Raw genomic sequence first — 27,083 nt, 5'->3', positions numbered from 1 at the left:
CACAGAGATTTCTCCAGTTTCTCTGAATCTTTTGATGATGTTATGCACTGTAGATGATGAGATTTGCAAAGCCTTTGCAATTTGATGTTGAGGAACATTGTTTTTAAAGTTTTCCACAATTTTTTTACGCAGTCTTTCACAGATTGGAGAGCCTCTGCCCATCTTTACTTCTGAGAGACTCTGATTCTCTAAGACAAAGCTTTTATAGCTAATCATGTTACAGACCTGATATCAATTAACTTAATTAATCACTAGATGTTTTCCCAGCTGAATCTTTTTAAAACTGCTTGCTTTTTTAGCCATTTGTTGCCCCCGTGCCAACTTTTTTGAGACCTGTAGCAGGCATTAAATTTTAAATGAGCTAATTAAGTGGATAAAAGTGTAAAATTTCTCAGTTTAAACATTTGCTACGTTATCTATGTTCTATTGTGAATAAAATATTGGCTCATGTGATTTGAAATTCCTTTAGTTTTCATTTTATTAAAATTTAAAAAACATCCCAACTTTTCCGGAATTCTGGTTGTATTAAGAAACATTTTCGTTGATTGAAATAAAAGCTAATTAAAATAAAATACAAATATAAGATAACAAACTTAAAGTAGCAATGTTGCCTTGAAAATGATTTTTAAAACATGGTTTCAGTTGAATTCACAAACAGGTTTCAATTGAATTATTAAAACTGAAATAAAAATAAAGCTTAATAGAATTAAAAAAACTAATATAAGATGACTAAAGCAAAATTTGTAAAACAAATTAAAAATAAAAATATGAAAATAATTTAAAGTTTTCATAAATGCTATAATAATATTTATTTTGGGGGTGAACTATAACCATTAAAAGAGCTCCACTATCATAACAAGATCCTCTTCTTGCTATAATAACATCAGCATTCTGAGTAAAAACATTGAAATATCATTTAAACCCAAGTGCATTTTTGACATTCAAAATGAAGTAAGATGCCATAAACTGCTGTTAAAATGAAAAATAGATTAATAAAACAGTCAAAACCTTTTCTCTGTGTTCGCCCGCTGCCGTTTCACATCCTCATAAGTCATGTTCAGTGCTCTGTGGATTTTCTGCAAAAGAAAAGAAAAGAAAAAAGGATTTATCTCATCAAGGGATGAATGAGAGAGATTGACATCAAGCTTTTGATTTTAAAAATCAATATTCCAGAGATGACAATTACTGACTCGGCTTGGCAGTAATCTCTCCACAAGCCCTCAGAGAAAGAGCCGGAGAGATCAAGCACAGCTCATTTACAGAGTCAAAGCTTCGGCCCGTGAATAACACAACTGTGCCATTCTTAATCTTAGTAATTAGTGGAAGGAAGAAAGGAAACATTCTGATACAATAATAAACTTGGTGACAGCTCAAAATTATTTTTTGATCATTTAAACAAATAGTTTGTTGAACTGTTTATATTTGGCTATCTACCCTCATTAAGTTTGAAATATGTTGGGTTCATTATTTTTATTTTTTCATGTAATATATTGTTTATATGATTTTTAGTTTTTAGTATTCGTTGTTGTTCTTTAGTCTTTTTTAGTTTTCATTTTTGGTAGTTTTTATATTTAAAAACAACAATACTCTTATTTGTTTTTTAAATGTAAACTTTATTGATTAACCTCAAAGTACATCAGCTGGCTAAATAAAAATTGAATAAAGAATAGGTTAAGTTCTGATTGTACTTTTAACTTATTTCCCAAAATACCTGAGATGCAATCATTGTCAAATAATTATTTAAACAAATAATTATGTATTAATCCAAATCTACAAATTTAATTGATATTTTATTATTTAATTAAAATAAATAAGATTCATATGAATTACAAAATTGACTTAAACTGAAATAAAAAGAAAATAAGGTTAAGTGTTTGTGTGTGTATGAAAATATAAGAGCTTTTTTGGAACATAAAAGTTTCAATCTGACAGACGTGATCACCAATCGCTTTCACTATAAAAAGGACATACTACGAAACATCCCCTGTTGTGTTAAATAGGAGAAACAAAGTCAGATGGGTGAGTGATGCATGGCTCACCTGACTGGTGTGAAGCCAGTATTTGAACTTCTGTTTGCGGCGGATGTGTGGCAGAACCAGGCGATAGAAGGCATGTTCTCCTGCCAGAGTGAGTAAGGCCCCTGTCACACCCACACACAGCAACACAAACAGCCCTGAGAAGTGACGAATGCCCATCTGCAGCGTCTGGAGGAGAGAGAACAAATCCAGAAGAGATGAGACTGCAGTGCGATGTGGTGTTTGTACACAGGAGGGCACTACAATACTGCTGACTGACATCAGATTAGCCCCAGAGAAGCCCATAGCCTTCCCGGTGTGTCTTTGATGGAGAAGGATTCCTACCAACTTAAACTAATTTACATTAAAAATTTAATTATTAAAAGCGAAGCAGGAGCCACATCAATATTAGAGGACTGTATGTACCTCTAGATAGCTAGAACTAAACCACAGACTCTAAAAAAATCAATCAGATCAAAGAGCTCTACATAGCCTAATAATGGTGGGGTTTTATTTTAATCATAAATCTATAGGTTTTTGAAAGTGTTTCACACTGCATTATAAGATAAAGTTGACTGTTAAGAAAATGTTGAAAGTTAAAGGTACAGTAAAGTTTGTGGCTTATTTATTAATTAGGTTAGAAACATGTTTTTTTGTATATATTGGATGATAGACAATTTTAGAAGTAGAACAGCATATATATGTTTGGAAAGACATCTCTTATGCTGCGTTTATTGAAAATACCTGTAATATTGAGAAATATTATTACAATTTAAAATAACTATTTGAACATATTGTAAAAGGTAGTTTATTCCTGTGATGTAAAGCTGAATTGTCAGCACTGTTACTCCATTCTTCAGTGATCCTTCAGAAATCATTCTAATATGCTGATTTGCTGCTCAAGACACATTTCTATTATTATACAATTATGTTGAAAACAGATGCATTGCTAAATGATTTTTGTAGAAACCATGATGGATTCTTGATGAATAGCATTTTGAATTCCTGGGTTCTTTAAAATAATTTATATAAATGCAGAGTCGACTTTAAGTGAACCATTTGAAGGTTTATTAACCTGAAAAGTGTCAACCTGAAAAGACTGTTGTTTGAGTTTTCTAAGCAGTTTGACATAGCAACAGTAGCTCAGCCAATAGATTGAGTTTGGGGCGGAGCTATATGTTTGCAAACCAATAGAAAAAGGGGGAGTGTTTGTGGAAACCTTCTGAAAACAGTCACTAGTTTTGCACAGTTGTTTGGTGCAGATAATGACCTGAGAATCTCTTAACAGAAACAGTGACTCCAGAAATGGAAAAAAGAAAAAAAAACATGAATAAACATCAAACTCTTTCATCTGTGTGTTTAGACCGCAGGGCATGAGGCCTGTATCTTGGACTCTTTCTCGGGTACCTTGTGTTCTCAAAACCATTGAGAGAGCAGTTGAAGCCAGGTTCACTGTGTATTTTACTGATCCAAAAGCATGAATCCAATCCTGTAAATCTTTGTAAGGCCGCTGTGTACTGCCAAGCGGCATTCTGGGAAATAACACATCCTATTAGCTCTGTCTCAGACATGTTCAGTTGTCAGATCGATTCAAAACCGAGTGTATCTTGTGTAGGTTTTAACCAGCTCACAATGCTTCGTCCTTCTGTGAGGCTCTGATGCCACAAGAGCGCCGAGATTTGAAATGGAAATGAGGAATAATCTTTTCTGCTCAGGCAATGGTAATTTTCCCCCTGAAATTAGAGATGGAAAAAAACACGCCCTGCTGCAAGCTTAAAGGGGTCATATGATGATGCTAAAAAGAACATTATTTTGTGTATTTGGTGTAATGCAACGTGTTTTTGTGGTTTAAGGTTCAAAAAACACATTATTTTCCACATAATGTACATTATTGTTTCTCCTCTATGACCTGCCTTTCTGAAACACGTCAAATTTTTACAAAGCGCATTGGTCTGAAAAGCGAGGTTTGCTCTGTTTAGCCAGCTATCCAGTGCGTTGTGATTGGCCGAATGCCTCCAGCGTGTGACGGAAATGTTACGCCCCTTAACATACTGTGATGCTGTCTCCCAGCATGACAAGATAAAACTAATTAAACCCATTACAAACGAGGCATTTGTTGCATCCAGTGGGGACATAATTACTGATTATACTGACTTTACTGTCTTTTTACGCGTTGCGTTGTGTATCGCGCTGCTTAAACATAAAACAATGTCTGCATTTGTGATCAGAGAAATGACAAACAACAAGCGCTACTCTACACTGCTCAAAACTTGCGTTTGAATCATCAGTGGCAAATCCTTTAAATATGAAAACGTACTTACAGACTGTGTGTCAGTGGCGCCAGACTGTCCTTGCAAAGTTGGAATTGCCCCACTTTATAGAAACAGACACCGACATTGTAGGCTACTCTCACAGGAAACAGTCTTGTCCTCTGCAAAATGCGCTGCACACATCTGAATATTTGGGTTGAACTGTTCTAGAACAGTGTTGTAAAGACAACTTAACCACTGATTTCTAGTCGTGTCCTCTGTGTGTTTCGCATTCACAAAAAAACACACAGCATCTGCACACCATGGCGGCGGCAGCAACAGTGAGAATAAAAGTTACGCCTTCTTTCTTTGAGTGAACATTTGGGCAGAGTTATGCAAATCTTCCCACATCCTGACGTAGACATGTGGAGCGTGTTAGAACAAGCCGTTTTGGGTAGGAGTGGTTGACTCTTAAGATTCATAAAGAATATCTCTTTGGATTTGAGACTTTAGTCTTTGCAACTTTACAGACCTTTTTAAGGACCAAGAGCTTGTAACACTCCAAAGAGAAAGGAAAAATTTAAATGACATCATGTGACCCCTTTAAAGTGTTCGGGAGCATGGAGAAATCTGTGTCTTAGGAGAGAGGGATAGTTTGGCCGTTCTGGATGTCAGCCGTCAGCACGCTCCAAAAGTGTCATTTACTCTGGAATCTTCTGAGGTTTCGAGCAGATCTAACGCACACCTCTGTCAGCACCGGAGATAATGACACGAGATGAGTTAGTGAAGGTACTGAGCCAAATCAATGTGTAAGAACTGAAGCCCCTCTAAAGCAAACATCACTTATTCATATCAGCCTGTCAGACTTAAAAGGGCTCTGTGGAACTGATCAACATTTGAGCTCTCTATTGGTGGTTTCATATAAAGAATGACAGGATGGTGTCACTGCTGAGATCTCAGGAGCTTTGTTTGATTGGATAAAACAGCCAGTAATTAATTAAAGAAAAATGTGATTTGGAAGTGATGACAGGCTGGAGATTTGGTTTAATTGATTGGCACAAAGATTTTATGTCAGCACTTTAAGAAGGACCCCGTGAAATTAGGGTGGCCAACTGCTTATTGCTCTGTTGCAGATGTGATTTTGCAGGACAATGCGGGACATGTGGGAAAGTGATACATTTAGTGCTATTATACTATGTAAATATTGATTGACATTAGTTGGAAAGCCTATCTGCCATTACGTTGGATGACAACGTTCTAAATCACCTGTAATTTATGTAAATGGTGACCGGTTCTGTGACTTTGGTTCAATGATACAATGTAATTTACTCTACAGGACCTATTCAGTCTGCAAAATATAATGAACTGAGTAACAGGCTAGTAGGTAAAAATCACCTTAGGTAGCAGCTAGTTTATTTTCTTTTATTAGACTATGCAAACAAAAAAATTGCCTTTACTAGGTTCAGTAGATCTTGAACTTTTTGATGGATCTGGCAGGTTTAATCAGGATGTTCTTATCCTCTGTGTGTGTTGAATGATTTTCTGCTTGCGTGGACTTAGTGGGAGGGACATTCTCATTAGAGTGCATCTAATTGTATAAAATTAGGACACGCCCATGAGTGCAAGATGATGTCATCTAAATGTTTGTCCATTTCCTAATAAGATAAAAAAAAAAATGTTTTACATTTCTGATTCATTTGGCTGAACATAAATATTTAATTCAAATTTATTTATAATTCTTTATTTATTTGATAATTAACTGTCTAATAAGTGTCTAATAATTTTTCCTTATTAATTTTGCATTATTTACTTGCTGTATCATTTAATAATCATCATTTCCCAGCAATGCAAGAGGTATAAAGTACAGTTATAAAATAAACTAACGCATTTTTTATTCACTGTATAACTTAATAATATTCATTTCCCAACAATATAACATTTAGGTGAAATCTAAATGTAACATACAACCACAAAAATCTAATCAACACAAGTGCACAGCATTTCCATTGACATGGCATGGAGAACACCATCAAACAGCTCAAATGCATGAGATCGAAAAGTGACACTGCCAACCATGAATTCATTACATGCTTCTAATCCGGTAAAAAGGATTGAACTGATATAGGAATTATGCAAATAAATATATATTTTTTTTAATTTCTTAATGTTAAAACCAAATGATCCAGTTCTGTTTTGGGCCACCTCTGAAGATGCCTTGCACTGTACACCAGTGTTGATTTTTCTTTTGACTTTCAGTTAGACTGAATCCTGTTCACCTCTGTAACTGCGAAGACTCTCTTTCCGCACGGCACCACCTTGTACCACTTGTCATGCAGCATGTCCATGTAGCCATCTGACTTGTAACGGCTGATGAATTCAGATATGTTAGAGGTGAGCGGTGAGTTCTGGGGCAGTCCGATCCCGTAACCTGAGGGGGAACCACTCAGTCAGTCCAATTCATCAAAACACCTCCAGAACAAACAGAATGTGCTACAAAGCGTCATTAAACTGCCTTTCTCTGGACATAGTTTCAAACAATTTCTGTCAGTGTTTTATAGGAAACGACTGTTAGCTGAAATAATGGAGTTAATGGAGTAAAATCACCATTCTTAAAGGGCCAGTTCAAACAAAAATGAAAATACTCTCTATTACTCAATCTGCTTGTAAGTGCATTCAACAGTGATCATGAAATTATCCATATCCATAAGAACTACTCAAGTCATACTTATATGGGTCAAAAGCAAAAGTTCAGCTTACTGCATTTAACATATATTTCAACTATAATACATTTTCATGTAATTGCAATTAACATTCAATTAATATGTGTCCAAAAAAATTCCATTCCATTCTCACATATTCTTTTTAAAGTATATTATTTCCATAATAAACACTTTTTTAAAGTATACAGAAGTGTACTTCTTTTTCACAAGGGACATTAGTTGATTTTACAGATTTATGTTTGTCTACATTTTATATTGATGAGAGTAATTAAGCAAACAATGGAGAAGACCAATATAACCACTTATATGTTTGGTGTGCAGTATACACGTTTATTTCTTAAATACCCCATTATAATTTTTTTAAAAGATGAATTTATAAATTCTGTGAAATAATGAGGTTTATTTCTTAGAACACAGCAATAATAATTATAGTAATAATAACAATAATATACCATCTAAAAGAAAAAAAACTGAAATATGTTAAAATATAAGTCATAAATGCTGAGCAAATAATTTTGCTGCATTTAAGGGCAAAACTGAAGGTCAAGACCTGTCTGTTAAATTCCAGCTGATGCATGAGGCCATACTTATTAATCCATAAAAAAAAACATACATAACATCTTCCAGCACAGAGACAGAGGTATAATACGTGCTGAGGGGGAATGAACAGACATGAGACATGAAACAACAGGCATAATGTATTTAACACGACACGAGCAGGGCATGAGCTCAATTAGCCCTGCTGCCCAGCTCAGGGTTAGGCCTGGGAAATGAAATCATTACAGACTGGACTACAATTATTTTCCCCAGCGCTCTCTCTTTCCTCCAGCACACCTCTCAGTGCCGCCTTCAGGAAAGATCTGTGCGTCCTGTAGGCAGCTCAGGAAAACAGCCAGGTTTGCATTTAAATTGGCTTCCCCACAAAAATGCATGACAGCAGGAGAGATCTCTGCCAAGTAGACTTCTTCCTTTTTCTCCCCTTGTCAGTTGTGCATTTGTTAATACATTCTAAAAAATGCAAATGTGAAGTTTGAATACTTCTAACCAATTTGTCTCTATTTTCTTCTCTTGATTCCCTTCAAGCACAGTATCTACCTCCCAATGGCAGTCCAGATTTCTAATGACTTTATTTATCTCATTTTGCACAGCAGTTTTCTCCACATACAGAGAAGAATCATACAGTATTCTGGCCGATCTGCCTCTAGCTTTTACATATGTTTGATAAAATATTTCAAATCATGTGATGATTTTGAATTATTTATTGTATGCCAGTGAATTTTTCAAGGGAGGCAAAGTTGTCTTAAATAATGATAGGAAAAACAATGGTTTATTTAATCTAATTGAGATTAAATGCTTTACATTTAATATTGGTATACAAATACCATACTACTTTAGAATTTTATTAATGAGTAACAGTGTTACAAGGTTTTTTTCATCCGTCCAATTAAATTGTTCTAACTCAGTTTGTACATCCTGCTTACCTTCAATAGCAAAGGGTTTTCCAACTGTCAGCAGCTTGCAGTCAGCATCAATGGACACCTCGTAGTCCAACAGGGCTTTGTCCATGATAAAAGCATCAAGTTGAGGTGGATCTGTCCTTCACAACATAAAAAGAGGGGGGCTACAAAACTACACACAAGCAGACACACACGCACTCTCTCTCATTAAACATGCACAGTATGATTTTCATAAGTCAGACTGTGCATCTCATTCCGGTGCAAATGGAACACAGACATCATTTGTCTGAGATAAATGTTCATAAACTGCAGCGGTGGCCATAAATCAGCAGTTACGCTAAACTAGATGCAAGCTGAATAGAGCCCAAAAAGGACTTTTAATGGATAGTGACACCTTAAGGGCAGCGGCCCACCCTTGCTTAATTTAATCATAATAAAAGACATCATTTATCAAAAAGTTCAGCCATCAGCAAATTCGAAATTAAACAAATTTAGCAGTTTAGTTTAGACTTGTGGTTGATAAGAATAGTTCTTTTCCATGTATATTTTGTCAGTACAAATCAAAATGATCATTGCCAAAGCTATTAACATTTCACCACCAGTAGTTTCTTTTAAAATAAAAAAAAATAAAAAACTCTTGAATTTGGAGTACAAACATGACTGCATAGAAACGGCGTCAAAAGCCAAGAGCAGACAGACTGTGGCATAAATTTAAAAAACCAAATGTTTCAGAAATGAATTGCTTTGCGATACATATGGTCACTGATACCTCTGATCCTCTTCTCAAAATTAAAAAAAGGATTAAAGTGTTTTCAGCCAATTCAAATACTTCATGGATCTTTGACTCTTTTGAAGACGTTTGTCTCTTTTAAGTTCTCTTCCAATTACATTCTGAGTGATACATCCAAAAAATTAAATGAAGCAACTTCTATGCCATGATTTCAGGCTTAATTCTGCCATCTGCCATATAGACTCAAAACTCTACTAAGGAATTATTGAAGGAAGTGAGATGCGGCGACTCTTTTAAAAATGTTAATATTTTCTCCTCTCCTTCTAAATTCATCTCTGTTGTGAGAGCAAACTAGGTTAGAAGTCTTGAGTCCAGCCAAAAAAAAAAAAAAAATCCAGTGGTTTACTTTCATTGAGAAAGAAACTTGTTAATTAAGCTTTAGATAAAAACCACATAGGATTTTTTAATTCTCCTCCCTATTTTTTTTTTCTGTCCCAGCTCTCCTCTCACTTTTTTTAATATAGCCGAAAAATTAAAACAAATACAAATTTTAATAAACAAACACACACTTCACAATTTGGTATGTGTGTGACAGACTGTGGACAACAAACGGCTCGCCTGGCGAGCAGCAGTGAGAGGGAATCTCAGAACTTAGACTCAAATACGCTGAGACAAAAATTACTTCAGGCAAACACCTCATTTTAATGACAGAGTTATTCAAAAATTGAATTCATTTGGCCGAAATATTGACACCTGCAGTATTGTACACCAGTGAGTCACTAAGGGGAACTGTTAGAGAAAAGATTCATCATATGCATTTGCATTGTTTTGAACAGGGTGCAACTGCTGTTTGAATTATTGATCACTCTGCACAAGGTTTTTTTCCATGTGTTGTAAATTTCACTTTTTGCTTACAGTGCTTGGCAGTATAACTACACCAGGAGCACTTGCTGCCATCTGTTAGCCAAATGCATTCTGTTTGGATGAATTGATCTCTTACTTGAGAGTGGCGACACCATCAGGTGTGGTGGGCTCGTTGAACTTCCGCATGTACTCGTGCATCTCAGGAAAACTCTTTTTCATGTAATCCTCCGCACTGCTTTCCCGAACAGTGCCGAATCGGAATCCCTGAGATGCGTGGTGGAGCTGAGGCCAAAGGCAGGGGGAAAAAAACAGCTAAAGTCTTAGGAGTAAAAGTGCGGTAAAAAAAAAAAAAAAAAAAAAAAAACCATGATACATGTTCAATTATTGATATAATATAGGAGGTTTTATCCACGGCGCATTCAAAGTATCAGTTCATGCATTCTCAGGGAATGTCACACTGTGATATTTGCACTGCTAGTGCCACGCTCTACTATTTGAGCTATAGGAGTGCTCTTTGAACTATGATATATAACAGTTGTGCACTGTACTGTAATGTAAACAACATTGTTGTTCTATAATTTAGGGTACATTTTTTATCCATTGATGATAATTATGTTTTTCTTTCCTAACAAATTTCTTCCGAAATATCACATTTTATCCATTAAGAGAGAACACACCATAATCTCACACATATTTTTTGCACCTTGTTTTTCACTTTGTATGAAATTGCCTTTATGTCCCTTAAATTACAGTTTTTGCAAGTCTTGAGTTCAAAATCATTAATAAAACATTCAAAAATCTATCCAAAAATAAACCGACTTTAAATATAATGTTCTTTCAATATAAGAAAACATTTAATTGTACTCATATTCACAAAAACTGTCATCTATGTTACCAACCAAACACATTGTTATAGTTTGGAATAATTTTATGATTTTAATTCAAATAAATATTACAATTTGAGGTTAACCTGGTCAAGAAAATAATATTTGGTTGACCAGACAAGGCCAGTGCCATTGATTGAGTGAAACTGTCAACTACAGTGCCCTCCATAAGTATTGGAACAGTAAAGACAAAATTGTTCTGTTTGCTGTGGAGTCAAGAAATCTGTAAATATGATTAAAATATAAATATGAGACAAAACTACAGAATGTCACATTTTATTATTGGGTGATTCAACAGAAAGATGTTTTACCAGCTAAGAAGATCAGCATTTTTAGAGTTTCATCTCCCTATCTGATGTGAGCAGAAGTACTGGAACAGTTGCCTCACAGGTCTTTCTACGTGTTCAGTTGTGTCCTGTTGCATTAATTCTTCAGATATTAAAAGCAGGTAATGTGTCTTATCAGTTAAAGTGAAAGTGAAGTGACATTCAGCCAAGTATGGTGACCCATACTCAGAATTTGTGCTCTGCATTTAACCCATCCAAAATGCACACACACAGAGCAGTGAACACACACCCGGAGCAGTGGGCAGCCATTTATGCTGCGGCGCCCGGGGAGCAGTTGGGGGTTCAATGCCTTGCTCAAGGGCACCTAAGTCGTGGTATTGAAGGTGGAGAGAGAACTGTACATTCACTCCCCCCACCCACAATTCCTGCTGGCCCGGGACTCAAACTCACAACCTTTTGATTGGGAGTCCAACTCTCTAACCATTAGGCCACGACTTCCCCAGTTATACCCATTGCTTCTGCATTCTAAGTCTTGCATTCGATCATGAAACACACAAACCAGGATGAAGATGGGGAAGCCGACTCTGAAAGAAAAGCAAGCAATTTGAATGCTAAAAGAAAACAAGTCAATTAGAACGATAGGAAAAACAAAGAGCATATGGAGAAATCAAGAGTTAGAAAAACTACCGGCGACATCAGCAACCAATGACGACCTGATCGGCTGAGAAAAACAACAGTTGTTGATGACAGACAAATCATAAAAGCTGTGAAAATGAACCCTAAAACACATGTGTGTAAAATCACCAACAACCTCCAGAAAGCTGGGGTGATGCTCTGTCAATCTACAGTCCACAGGAGAATTTGACACAGAATTACAGAAGCTACACAGCAAGATGCAAACCTCTAATCAGCACCAAAAATAGAAAGGCAAGATTTTTCACAAATGTGAGCCAGTAGAGTTGATGGACCGATGAGACAAAGTTAGCTGTCTCTAGAACAGGACCTCTTCATTTTAATGACGACTTAATGTATGATGGCAGTAGCAGAATGAATTTGGAAGGGTACAAAATCATCTTGACTACCAATATTCAAGAAAATGCCACCAAACTCATTAGAAAGCACTTCATATTGGATCAGGACAATGACCCAAAACACCCTGCTATTTCAGTCAAGGACTTTATCAGGGCAAAAAAAAATTAAAGTCTTAGATTGGCCAAATCAATCTCCAGATTTAAATCTGATTGAACATTAGTTTCACCAACTGAAGAGAAGACTAAAGACAGATACTCCCCAAAACAAGCAACAGTTGCAATTGACTGCATTAAAGGCTGGAGAAAAGCATTTCAAAGCACAAGAACAAGAGTCTGGTGATGTCTATGGGTTGCAGACTCACTGCTCTGATTGCATGCAAGGGATCTGCTACTGAATATTAGCTTTTACTCTTTTACATCTGCCTTAAATTCAACTGTTCCAATACTTATGCTCACATAAAATAGTGGGATGAACTCTAAAAGTATTGTCCTTTTTATTTGGTAAAACATATATGTGTCGAAAGACCTAAAAGAAAGACCTTTGTCGCATATTCATCTTTTAATAATATTTGCAAATGTCTTGACTCCACAGGAGAGAAAGCAATTTTGTCTTTACTGTTCCAATACTTATGGAGGGCACTGTATGTTACCTGTCAATCCATGCAGTTTGTCCATAACATAATTGACAAACTCATCTTCAGGAAAAACATATTTTCCATGTATTATCAAAATGTTGTTTAACAATTAAGCTTAGCGTTGAGCAGAATAGCTTCACCGACAAAATCCATAAATTGAAACCAATAGTTGTTTTATTGAGAAATCTTTTTTCCTGATGAAAAATGTACCTTAAATTAAAGCGAAGGATCTTTAAAGATCTCACCTTGGCATCATGTATTCCAGAGACCTCTTCAAAGGTCTTTTCCCCAACCATAACTGCGGCCAGATTTGCAGTGTAACTAGACAAAACCAGCAGGCAAAATATGGCCCACAGGTTCATCAGGAAACGTCCAGTCCAACACTTGGGCGTCTTACTGGCGACTGTGCGGCCGAAGAGGATGGCGTAGCAGAGGTTGAGGGCTGAGGAGTAGGAGAAAACCTTCACGCGGTTTCGCCCATGAGGCGTCATGCCGAAGGGACTCTTCCATTCATAGAGGGTGAGGAAGAGCGCTGTGATGTGCAGCGCCACAAAGATGCCCATCCACATGGACCAGTGCAACGGCCACATGAACGCTCCGATTGGTGCCGCCGTGTCCTTACTGCGCACAAGTATGCCCAAACTCGTGGAAAAGAACGGGCTGGTGAAGTCAATCACTTTACTGCGAGCTGAATTGATGCTGAAGCTGGTAACAGCCATATCGGCCACCCCGCTCAGCAGGTCACCCACCAACCCTGTCCACTGTCCACCCTTGACAGCTCCATATTTCCCGTCCCCAACTATGTACAGGTCAAACTCAAAGTTCATGTCCTCTGCCAGCTTCTCCAGCAGATCAATACAGTATCCATAGCAGCACTTGCTGAAATCCGGTGGCAAAAAGCTGCTGTTGCCTTGAGCCCGTTCAGTGTACAAGTGGTCCAGGGTTTCCGAGTTATTTGTCCCTGCATCTAGACAGTATTGCCCAGCGGGACAGTTCCCATCCTCATCTACCTCTCGAGTGAACACGAATGGGTGCTCCACTAGAGTGACCACCCGTACACGACTCCCCGACACGGGAAAGCTGGCCCGCCATCTACGACCCCCCCTGCCCATCTGGCCCTCAGTGCGTTGCCGAGGGGGCGATACCTGCCATAATCCCTGCTCCTCCACATCCAGCCTACCGCCTTCCCAGCTGCCTACAGTCACCCACGTGGGCTGACCGACGGCATCACGGCGCAGACTCCAAATGTGGACCCTCTGAGAGGTGAGTACACGGGAGAGGTTGCGTTGAACGCTGACAGGGCCTGTCAACCCTACAAAGGATGTATTAGAGAGGAACCTGAGGGTGAAAGAATACAAGAGTCAGATGATGATTGAAAGAGGCGTAGATGGTCTATAACACCTGGAGAAAGCTATGCATTAGCATTCCTATTCATGCCAAATTGCTCAGCTGGGACAGAACCTTCCAGGAGAATAAAACTACCGTTGCAAATGGATGCCAGAATTAACCCTTCACAAAGAAATTTGTCAACCGGTAGAGATTTTGGAATATCGTCTCTATCGCGGTTACATGCTCACATAACGCTGCTGTGCTACCTGGTCACAAAAAATGCATTAAGCCATTAAAATTCAGCAAAAGAGAACTATTTTCACTAAATGCACGAGCTGTCAGAGAGGCATGCACACGTGAAGATGGTGCTAACAAAGCATAAGTGTATTGAACCAAGTTATTTTTGGTGCTTTACGGGCCTTAAATGGCTAAATACACACATTTGTTTGTGTCAAAATGTCTGTCATTGCAAGTATCCCTGTAAAACACAGAAGAAAAAAAACTGTAACAGTACATTGGGTCCATGCATCTGCTAAAGTGACAGCAGTCTAATATTCCCTTTGTCTGTCATTCATGTTAATCAAACAACAAAAGAGAGAAATCTCTCAGTGCTCTTGACTGAATCACTTTTGTAACTTCAATAACTGATCATGTGAACTGGCAGATTTGGCATTATTATTGGTGAGATCACCTGTCAATCAAACTCTCTGCGAAGGGTCTATAAAAATTTTGAAAGGCCATCAGTTAACAAAGATGTTTATGTCACAGCTACAACATATGCCAGCATGAGCTAATAGGCCTATGCTCAGCTCTGCAAAATTACTCAAGGGGAACCCAGACAAAGAGTCTGGTTCAAGTTTGAGTAAGTAACAGGATCGGACACAGGTTAAGCTAGCTTCATCCTCTCCAGAAGCAAAAAAGATAGAAAATGTGACTGCGGCATAGGGGGAAGGCCTGGGAGAGGGATTGCCTAGCTGGATGACTGACACAGTCTGGCATCCGTCACACCATAAACTACAAATGTTGCCTTCACAGAGCAATATATTTGATTGTGAAACCCCCTTCCACTCTTCAGAATTACAGCCACTCAGTCGGCAGGGCTGCTGCTCTGGTGCGCAGCTCGGGTCACTTAAGGAAATGCTTTGACATTGAGTTTGAAGATTAATGTCAAGAGTCATAAATAATAGATATGACATTTGACTAATGCTGTGGTAGTTAATGAAAAACTGAGGAGTAAAGCTTAACATGTAATTTAGCTCCTTTATTCATAGTTTTACCCGTCACAGGAAGTCAAATGGTCCAATTTAGCCAAACAACGATTGACAGTGTGTATCTAAGTGACATCAAATACACAGTATGTGTGTTAGAATGACATGTTGCTATTTACTTAAAAGCCCTCTTTGATTATACTCTTACGTTATGATCTTTTATATACTGAAAAGAGAGCTGGCAGACGCTGTGGGGGAGGGGTAGAACTGATGATTAAAAAAATGTAAATATCCTGAATAATGCTCCTTTTTTAACACTTCATTTCGATAGTCCAATTTAGACATTCTACTTATATTATGAGTAACTTTGCAACTACATATCAGCTAACTCTCACTAGATTATTAGTATACTGTTAGATTAGGAATAGGTAAAATAATGTGACACAGAACTATTACTTCTAATAATCAAATTGTGCACTGTAGGTGAAGCTACTTTGAAATTGTTGTCACTTCATTTAAAGTACTTAATCTTTTCTAAAAGCTTCCAACAAAAGGTAGCTCAATACAATGAAGATACCTTTTGTTACTCCATGATATTAATAAACACCACCAATAAAAAAGATTTGAAATGCAGCACAAAACCTCTGTGAAGCGGGGACTGTGAATTGTTTCTGCAAATCTAAATATATTCACTACAATCAAACAGACATTTCGGCATTAGAAAGGTTTACTCTGTGTAAACATGCATGCATAAAAAAGTTAGCCTGTTACTAGGTGTATAATGAATATTGACCACTCTGACTCTAAAAATATATATAGTCTTATCTCTCTGTGTAAACTTTCTTGAAAAGAACATCATTTTGAATAACAATAGTCATCCACATTATGACTGAACTGTCATATGTGGGCAAGATAATGTTGTCTAATAATAATCTCCTCACTCGCTTATCTCCTTAAGGTAAGAAAAATGCATGCATTCGCAAAATCATTGTTAAAAGAGCAAAGTTTTCCACATTTTTTTTTTGTGATACAATGCAGGCAAATTCTTGCATGAGCTGCAGAGCTATGTATCACTCTCCCGCAGCGATGCCCTCGCAATCGTCCGGCATTATGCATCATGGTAGGGTCCGGTTGGCAGATTTTCAGCCTTATCCTGTTGTGATGAGAGGCCCAGGCTTCCCACACAGCCACATTTCACTTCTGTTTGTTGTGAGAGATATAGTGGTGTGTGGCAGAGTGCTGGCATGATCCACACAAAATGATGGGCCTGCGTGGTAGGTGGGTGCCAGAGCTTTTGATAAGAGTGATCCCTCCTCAGGGAAAGGCAACTGAGGGGAAGTCATAAATAAAGCTTAAAGCTCTAAAGCATGTCTGCATCCCAGCTGAGTGTCTGGGCAAACACCAGTAATTTGTCGCAGCATGAGAAAGTGGCCATGTGCCTGTCCTTAAGCATGACACTAGCTGTCTGGGACATCTCATCCAGATGGTAAGATGTTCTACTGATGAAGGTTAAGAATAAAACATCAAAACAATTTAGTCTCTCAAAATATGTGACAAATAATAAAGTGAATGTTGGCGGTTTTATTCCTAATTTCCAGAATCTAATTTGTCTATCCAATTATTTATTATGAAATTCCAATCCATTTGAAAAAGCAGTTCATTTAGCACAAAAATAGCACATCTTAGAGCCCACACCACAAAACATGAGGTGGGACAATTGTGGCATTCAACACAAGCGTTTGGATGTACTACAGGTAAAATAGTAGCAGTATAACAAGCAGTAGCACTAGCTGCCCAGCTTACAGGGAACGTTCACTTTTTTCATGTTTTATTTGTTTATTTATTTAAAAATTATAGAAATGTTAGGACAAAAAGTTCTTAAAGGAATGTTTATAGAACTTTCTCATAACATAATATTTGATATAGGTTCTCATAACATTGAAAGAAAACATTCAACAACATTCTCAAAATGTTCTTTTGATGTTATTTTGTATTTGATGAATACTCCCAAGAAACATTTTTAGAACATTAAATTAATGTTAACGTAAATTAACGTTCTAAATCATGAAAAAAAATATAAAAATAAATGGTATAAATGTTATATTTTGGGTGGAAAAGTTAGTAAAATGTTCTAAGAAATGATTTTGTAGCCTTTAAGTAATGTTATAATCACAACAGGAAAGCTAACCATTTCAACATTTTAGAAGCATTTCAAAACTACAGAGGTGGAAAGAGTACAAAAATATTCTACTCAAGTAAAAGTACCATTACATTAATGAAATTTTACTTAAGTACAAGTAAAAGTACCAGTCTAAAAATCAACTCAAGTAAAAGTAAAAAGTAGCTCATTTAAAATTTACTCAGAGTAAAAATTACTTAGTTACATTTTAACAGTGGGAGGGAGTCAAAAATGGGACAGACCAAGGGTGTCAAACTCAGTTCCTGGAGGGCCACAGTCCTGCACAGTTTAGATATAACCCTAATTAAACACACCTGATCCAGCTAATCTAATCATTTAGGTTTATTTGAAAACTACATGATATGTGTGCTGGAGCAGGGTTAGAACTAAACTCTGCAGGGCTACGGCCCTCCAGGAACTGAGTTTGACACCCCTGGTATAGGTCTATTAATCTCAAACTAGTTGTTTTTAATTAAAGGAATCAGTTATTTAGAATAATAAAACATTTGGGCTGTTACCAGGCAAATCAGTATCAACAAACTCATCTTTTAATGCAGAGGAAATGCAGAAGATTCATTGGAAGTGGCATTTAGATGTATTACACTAGTGCAGGACAAGAATGCATTTAACCTGCAGTTACAAATGCATGAATAATGTTTTGATATACAAAACATAAAATGTTGAATACTCATTTGAAATTATAAGAAATTAATTATTTAAAAAAATCAAAAGATACTTTAAATGTGATATTAAAATGGCCAGTATGTGTCAGCAAGTCACTGTTAATAAGTGAGTCATTGCGATTGAACCGAATCATTTAAACGGTTGATTCATTCAGGAACGAAACATGTCACGTTGCTCAGAGACGCAAAACTGTGCTTTGGTGGCTGTGTTTGGAATTATTTTCTGTTTTAGAAATAGAGCTAAAAAAGGCAATATGGTGTCTAAAACGCAAGTCTCTTAATTAACTTGTTTACTGAACTGTTATATATATATGTATGTATGTATATATTCATGATGATTTTTGGAGGAAAAGACGGCATTCTTTGTGTGATTTTGATTTAATGTATGAAATTATATAAATATGTGAATTTTCTGCCCCTATATCTTCAATTTTGTGATCATTCTAAACATAGGCGCCGATTTATGTTTTTCTCCGTGGGTGCTCAAGGGCGCAAGCCATTTAAAAAATAAAAAAATAGACTAGGCTATTAAAAAAATATTGCATTTCAGAACCTTAGGCTAATGGACAGCGGCCGATACAAACACACACAACAGCGTCACTTCTCAAAAATACAAACAGGATTGGAGATGAAAAGTTTAACTGACAAGTAACCGCTAATGCGTTCAGCTTCTTGGGAAATTAATGTTTTGTAAATATTGATTAAAAGACTATTGCGAAAGGACAGCGTTTCCATTAACCGATTGTTGCGACTAAAATAATGAGTTTCTGGGAATGTCTACCTCATTTATGTTTCGAGGTTTCTTTTGATAGTGGCATGGCTTTTCTTTGAGGTTTCGAATCCATTATTCATATAGGCTAAAAAAATATTTTTTTATTTTATGTATTTAACAAAGAACTTGTATTCTGTCCAAAAGTAGGCTACTTTTGTGTCCATTAGTTTTTCCTCTTTTAAACCGTATATAGGCCTATACTTGAGCAGAAAAATGTTCCCATTTAAACCCTGTTACGAACTTTAAGGAGTCTAGGGAATGTACCGTAACATTTACATATTAACGTACTGCTGGGTATGAAATGAGGTGGAAGAACATGACAGACAAAACTTTGAAAGAGAAAAAATACTGGACGTTTATTCACAAAAAGCCAAAGCCACTAGATCCAGTAAAATAATGTCGATATATCAATATTAATAGGTTTGGCTTTTTTTATAACAAATCTGTCCATTTTAGTCTGATTAATGATTAGTGATTACGGAAAGCATTAAATGATTACATACTCGCACGGCACTGTATAGTGGGGGATGGGACGTTTTCAGAGACGCTGTGATTGGTGGATAGGATATGGAACATGCATGCGACTGGTTATGTCTCTGTCACTGACAACAACATAACCAATCACAGTGTGGCAGACGCTTCATAGCGCCAACTGCAATGTTTAATTTTAAATAAATGTAGCCTACTGGCAGTCTGGCACTGGCACACGTGGGTGCTCATTTTTTCCGTGGGTGCTCGGTATTTTCCGTGGGTGCTCCACGGTATCGGCGCCTATGATTCTAAATGCATTTTAGGAGACTGAATCACACAGTGAAAGAACGCACTATAAGCGCGCACATCATTAAAACAAAAAATATGATATTATCGCAGATGATATATATAGCACACTCCTCACCACTGTCTTTTTGGCTAATTTGTGCAAAACCTCTTGCTAAAATGTCAAAGCTTCATTTTAACCACCAATGCAACGATGCAATTATTTAGCTTACCTCTACATTCTTGCGAAGGGTTGATGTCTTGTCGAGATTTTATAAGCTGCTAGTTTGGTCTTCCTAAGCAAGTACAGCTTACACTGCATAATAGAGCATACATATGGCCAGGGGTTCACTTCATTTCCTTGAGTTCAACTTCAGAATATGACGGGGTTTCGTTTTCAGCGGTGTCTGCGCCACTAACGCCTGTTTTGACCGTCTGCATCTTTCTTGTGATTTTAGCGCCAGTTTGCCCTCCTGCCCATTATTTACTGACGTAGTTTCCAGGGAGCGATTTTTTTTTTTTTTTTTTTTTTTTTACTCAGTAATTAATGTGTTTTAAAATGTAGCGAAGTACAATACTTTAAACAAAATATACTTAAGTAAAAGTAAAATTACAGATTTAAAAAAATACTTTAAAAAGTATTAGTACACAAAAAAGCTACTCAATTACAGTAACGCGAGTAAATGTAATTCGTTACTTTCCACCTCTGCAAAACTATTTTCAAACAATAACCTAAATTTGTTACCAGGGTAGCAAGTTGTTAGCTATTTTATGCTCTATAAATATCTGACTTGTCACAGTAAAGCCAACAGTACACTGCAAGAAAAAAAAAGTAATAATAGAGCACAATGTACTGTATGAAAGGGATAGTTCACCTAGAAATGAAAATTCAAACGGTCTGTGTAAGAAACTGAACAGTATTTAAATCAAATTTCCTATCTCTCCAGTGGGCCATTGACACTCCTAATTGAGATTGTAGATAGAGCTTCAATGGTCATACAATTTCTTTATTTTTCGATTTTTTTTTTTTTACACATTTATTTATTTATTTATTTATTTGTCTGTCTGTTGTTGTTGTTGACTCTGTGAACTGAAAGCTTATGTCACTAAAACAAATTCCTTGAATGCGCAAGCATGGCAATAAAGCTCTTTTCTGGTTTTGTTTGTGTATGTTTTATTTTTTGTTTTATTGTATCCATTTTTGTTCAACTGAAGATACAAAGTCACCTACATCTTAGATGCCCTGGGGATAAGCAGATAAACAAATTTTCATTTCTGGCTGAACTATCCCTTTAATACAGTACATTGTGCTCTATAAACTCAAAACCAGCCTCTTAACATCTTCATGTCTCCCCTTAATATTCACTTTATCAGTAAGATATTCATCATTCTCTACCTCACATTGACATACTGACAGTGTCAACCTGTTTGCACATCTTAATATTTAAGACTACAGTTTACTCTCATGCACATTATTTTGCATTCTATATTTAATTCTACAATATACATCTTTTTTGTATTTTATTCTTATATTCTTAAATCTCTTATTTCATTCTTACATAGCTATATTTATGTATATTTTCATCTTTGTTGTATTCTTTAATAATTGCACTGTCCATGAAGCGGACCTGACTCACATTTCACTGCTGGTTATATATGCTGGTTATATATGGTTATATATATATATATATATATATATATATATAGAATTTCCCACTTACAAGTAATTTTTCAGTACTGTACATTTTTTATAGAGTAGGCTCACTTGTTGCAGTTTCCAGCTGAAATGATCACAAGTGGTAGTGAAACACCAACAATTTTATTCCTGCTCACACAAATTATAATGAAACAGGCAGATTATAAAATAATAAAGGCCTTTTTAGCAGTTCCTTGCACAATGCTTTGTTATGAAAACACTCAAAACACTTCTACTATATAGTGCCTGATTTTTTTGTGCTGATACATACAACTACTAACGTAATAAAATGTTGCCAAATTCTTCTGTTTTAGAAAATAAAACTGAACACACTTTAAATTGTACTCAATGGATATTTAACTTTGAAAGTGTCAAGAAGCATGCACTGTAATATCATTTTGCTAAAATATCGGCACAGGCAAATTTTTCCCCCCAGTATGCTTGCAAGGTTTTTTTTTTTTTATACTGGCACTCTATTATATCAATTAATATGCAACTTTAATTATCACATTTGAGAATGACACATTATACAATCGTTCTGGTTCGGAGCACAGTGTCAGTAGAACACAGTTCAGTAAGATTACCTGTGTAACTCTTCACCGCAGTTAGCAAACCATGCTTAGGACGGGAGATATGTGCTGGTGCAATGGCTTTAGTGACTCATAATTGTTTACATGTATTCTAACACTGATTTTACAGTTCCATTGAAAGAGAAACTATAACTGTATCAAAGTTGGCTTGGTACAAAACGGCACAACTTAGTATCTGTAACCATTTGGCCTGATGGTGGAAAAGCACTAACTGTTTATCTAATTATTTTGTTTCGAAAGTACGCAGCTTTAAAAAGTATTGTTATATCTGTTTTATATTGATCTTTTTTATATGTTTCACTTTGATGTGGATTCTCTGAAGAGGAAAATCACTTCTAATTTAATTCATAATTTAATTGGCTCATAATGCTGTAAGAAGCAGCATTAATTGACCCCCTACTTTGTGAGTATGCGATACACTAATGCGTACACCCTCTTCTGACTACAAGCTTACCTCGATACAAAAGCTAAACAGATGTATTGAAACATTGTTTCACAAAATATAATATTAAATATTAAATATTAAAAAACTGAACCTGAACAGCTTGCTGTCTTTTCAGTCAGGGTGTAGTGGCTGTTGCTGTTGAGAGCTACATTTGACATGCGTGTTTCAAAAAAGGTTCTGCAGCATATGAATAAAGCATGTAACTTTTCCAAAGAATCTATGAATAAATAGATTAATTTATATGGTGGTCTGGGATGGTGCCATTTTGATCCATTGTTCCCATTTCACACAATTCTGCACTGTTAAATGCCATTTTGTAGTAAAAGTTGTGTGTATGTGTATAGTGTGTTCTTAAGAGTACCAGGATAAGTACCAAGACTTCTTTAAAGGATACAACAAAACTGGATACTTTATGGAATATAATGCATTGCTTTATGGAGGGGGCTAAGAAATGCTTTAAATGTTAAGTTTCAGATTTGACATGAATTCAACAAAGTTGGATACTTTATGGACAATTTTATACAGCTTTATGCAGGCAGCCATATCACCCTGGAGCCCAAGACCGGTTTCCCACTGAAACTAAGCAGGGCTGAGCCTGGTCAGTACCTGGATGGGAGACCTCCTGAGAAAACTAGGTTGCTGCTGGAAGAGGTGCTAGTGAGGCCAGCAGGGGGCGCTCACTCTGTGGTCTGTGTGGGTCCTAGCGCCCCAGTGTAGTGATGGGGACACTATACTGTCAACAAGCACCGTCCTTCGGATGAGACGTTAAACTGAGGTCCTGACTCTCTGTGGTCATTAAAAATCCCAAGAATGTTTATCGAAAAGAGTAGAGGTGTGACCTCGGCATCCTGGCTGAATTCGCCCATTGGCCTCGGACCATCATGGCCTCCTAACAATCCCCATATCCGCTGACTGGCTTCATCACTCTGTCTCCTCTCCACCAGTAAGCTGGTGTGTGGTGGGCGTTCTGGCGCACTATGGCTGCCGTCGCATCATCCAGGTGGATGCTGCACACTGGTGGTGGATGAGGAGATACCCCCAGACTATGTAAAGCGCTTTGAGTGCCTAGAAAAGCGCTATATAAATGTAATGAATTATTATTATTATTATTATTATTAGAATGGATAACAACACATGCTTCAAACGGTATGTTTTCCACTTGAGATGAATGCATAGACTCTATGAGTATAATGTGCAGTGTACGTGCACAGTGAGAAGTACATCATTTGGAACTTTGGAAATGTTTTTTAACTTTTGGAACTCAACTCTAGTGAAAAAAAGGGGTTTACTTGTTTCCTAATTTATTTACTTAATCAAATCAATAAATATCACTATACCACTGAACAGTATTCCATGATGTATTCCATTAAATGTATATAATAATAATACCACTGAACTGTAAAGTATTTCATGATGCCCTCTACACTATCCTATCAAATTAAAGGCAAAAACTGCAAAAAATAAATAAAATAAAATAAAACTTTGTGGACCTGCACCCAAAACAAAACACACCCTTTTAAAAGAGAATGCACTGAGCCGACTGATACAATGAGATAATATAGATTTACCTGGCAATGTACTGTCCTGATGAGGGCAGCTCATGTTTGTTGGGTTTGTCAAAACAGTTGACCATATTTTGGATGAGGGCTAGATCAGGCCGTACAACTGTGGCCGCAGTGACAGCTCGGTTGACCAACTGCAGGGCATCACGGATGTAGTAGTCCAGTGGTTTGCGGTCGACCTCTCCGTAGGCCAACAGTCCTAAAGGCAGACCAATAGAATGAAGGGCGTCTGGACTTAGGGGATGTCCCATAATCCAATGTAATGTGGGCAATGTCAGCCCAAGGTCATGCGCACTGCGCAGAACGGAAGAGGCACACTCCGGATCAGCCCCGAAAAGCAGGACCGAGGTGGGAGGAGAAAGGTCCTGATTAAAGTGCTCAGACAGGAAGTCAGAAATATTAGCCATGTGAGATGTGCTGTGGGACAGGTTCAGAGCGGCCCGCAGGTGCCAGTATAAGGGTCCCCAGTCGGAGCGGCCTTGGAGTTTCAGGAGATCCAAAATACCAGCGTCTTCCCAGCCTTGGCAAAGCACTGCCATGCTCTCCTCCCTGCCGCTGCGCTGCAGGACAGCTAGAAGCAGCTCCACCAGTCCTGACGGAGGAATACGGGTTGTCATCTGCAAGTGGAAGCGATTCTGAAGATAAAGGAGGCAACAGAAAGATTATCAGACTTTGAGGTCACAATGTGATTTATATCTCACAACTGCAACGTTACAGCTCATAACTCTTAACTGCATCTTTATTGATCTCACAATCGCTAGCTTTTATTTCTCATAGTTGTGACTTTAGGTCTTACAACTGTGACTTTTATCTGAATTTCTCAAAATGGCATCTTTATTACTTGTAATTGTGATCATAGATCTCATTTTTGTGACTTTTTAGCTTTATTTCACATAATTGGGACTTTAGGTCTGACAATTGACTTTTTATATGAATTTATGATAAGTATATCTTTATTACTCGCAACTGCAACCTTAGATCACACATTTGTGAGTTTTTATCTTTATTTTTCAATTGTTGTGTTGTAATTATGACTTTAGATATCACAAGTGTGACTTTTTATCTTTTTTTCTCAAAAAATGCAACGTCATTTCTCTTCATTTTGACATTAGATGTCACAATTGTAACTTTTTTTTGTCTTTATTTCTCACAGTTGAGAAAGAAAGACTCTCGCAACCTAATTTATTGTAGTTGTGATTTCTTATTTTGGATTTATGACTTTGCTTTGCTCAATTGTGATTTTATAGCTGCCAAATGTGATTTTGTAGCTCAAATAGTATAAATAGATTCAAAATGTGTAAGAATACACCAGAGCTTAGAAAGAGCAACCATGGAGCAATTACATTTTCTTCTGGGTATCCAAAGTCCAAAGTTATTCATTAAAATGTCAATTTACCCTGAAAATTTAAGTCCCCCTTAAGGTCAAATACAGAATAAGTGCTTTGCTTCCTTCATCAGAGTCCACATCCTTTCAGCTTCACTCTTCCTTAAGTTCCCTCCTTCCTCGTCAGTATGCCACTCACATGAAATAACGGCACATTTCCCGCCATCTTGTATTCTTGGCCACAGTTCTGCATGTCCTTCCACAATATTGCTAGTTGCACTATTGATTTTGTACCATAAAACCAAAGGCTGTAATAAATTTCCTCTCTCTAGCATGGTCTTGACAGACAGTGCTACACCAGCAGTTTTAATGCCATGCAGAAAAAACGGCCCATAGCTCTTCAGCGCCTACTTATGTACCGTTAAACACAGATCATTGCACACTCTCAGGATGTGCATCTCAGGATTGACTCATCTCGGTATCGACAGCCTGATTCAAAAGGCCAACGTTTATTCCTTGACCTGTCTGACGTGTTAACGTGGTGGCCCTCTAGAGTACAGACCACATTGACAGGAGATACAGCCTGCTATTCTGAGTTTGTGAGTCACAAAAAAAACTTCTTTCCAAGTTTCTCAATACAACCGGAGAAAATCAAGGGTCTGATTTCAATTGATGATGCAATGCATTTCAACAAGGTTTACTGAACCAAAGATCAGATCCAAGACCAAGAAGACCTCCGTAAAGAGTTCAGAGGGTATATTGGGAATACTGTGAGATGCATGATGACGACATGCACAGAAAATGAAGATGTATAGAGCTACAGAGCACTTTGGGAAAAAGAGTTGGGGTAAGATGTGCCATTGAGAAATCTATGGTGGCCTCTTAATCTAGCAAACTTACAAAATAGGCCTTTATATGATTTCACACTCATCAAAGTTTAACCAAAGTGTTTTACTGTATTATGCCAATTACACAGAGGGATTATATAATCATAGTAACTGATTCAATGAAACTACCCACAACCCTCACGTGTGTAGTGCATATAAAGTACATATACAATTGCTTAATGACTGAAGCACAGAAACCAAAGCACCTGTCTCTGGATGATGAGGATAAATTGCTCTAGTGTCTAATGCAGTCCCTGCACATGCAGCTGAACTGATGGGACCCAAATCAACTCACTCCAAGTCCCTGCAGCTGGTGGGTTTAGTCACTTGGGACTCATCAGCATTATCATCATCAGAAACACACACATATTACAACATCCAGTGGAGTATGCATATGCATGCAAAAGAGACCATGTACAGTTGATTAAAGTATACTGGTCATGGTGAGAATTTGTTTTTGTTTGCTTTAATTAAATTGAAGGTTTTTTTTTTTTGACCATGTTAAATTTTGTCATCATTTACTCACCCTTTATTGTTTCCAAATCTATATGAGTTTGTTTCTTCTGTAAAAAAAAAAAAAAAAAAAAAAAAAGAACTTTTGAAGAATGTGTAACAGTAAATCAATGGGGTCCAGCAAATGTTGCTGTGTAAAACGGACTTCCCAAGTTATGCTAAAGCTCCAGATAGCAAGTGTTTGATTTGTAATGTTGCAGTGTACAGTATGTTTTATAAAACTATCCATTCTGATTATGTGTTTTAAAATGCCAATTTCTAAATTGA

At 37.0% G+C, this 27,083-nt stretch overlaps 1 protein-coding gene across 1 annotated transcript in view; it reads right to left on the bottom strand.

Moving 5' to 3' along the window:
* LOC132126820 (glutamate receptor ionotropic, NMDA 3B-like) overlaps nucleotides 1–27,083 on the bottom strand; it is an 86,495-nt gene that overhangs the window by 2,541 nt on the left and 56,871 nt on the right. Inside the window, exons 2-8 of the mRNA XM_059538338.1 lie at nucleotides 24,099–24,727; nucleotides 13,118–14,210; nucleotides 10,172–10,317; nucleotides 8,466–8,581; nucleotides 6,541–6,692; nucleotides 2,040–2,204; nucleotides 1,009–1,076 (exon numbers count right to left, since the gene is read on the bottom strand). Coding sequence (XP_059394321.1) covers nucleotides 1,009–1,076; nucleotides 2,040–2,204; nucleotides 6,541–6,692; nucleotides 8,466–8,581; nucleotides 10,172–10,317; nucleotides 13,118–14,210; nucleotides 24,099–24,727 — 2,369 coding nt within the window. The remainder of the gene's footprint in view (nucleotides 1–1,008; nucleotides 1,077–2,039; nucleotides 2,205–6,540; nucleotides 6,693–8,465; nucleotides 8,582–10,171; nucleotides 10,318–13,117; nucleotides 14,211–24,098; nucleotides 24,728–27,083) is intronic.

This window comes from Carassius carassius, chromosome 44 (genome assembly GCF_963082965.1).
Source record: "Carassius carassius chromosome 44, fCarCar2.1, whole genome shotgun sequence".
NCBI lineage: Eukaryota > Metazoa > Chordata > Actinopteri > Cypriniformes > Cyprinidae > Carassius > Carassius carassius.
The sequence above is the reverse complement of the archived record's forward strand: the minus strand, read 5'-3'. Positions and strand labels throughout refer to the sequence as shown.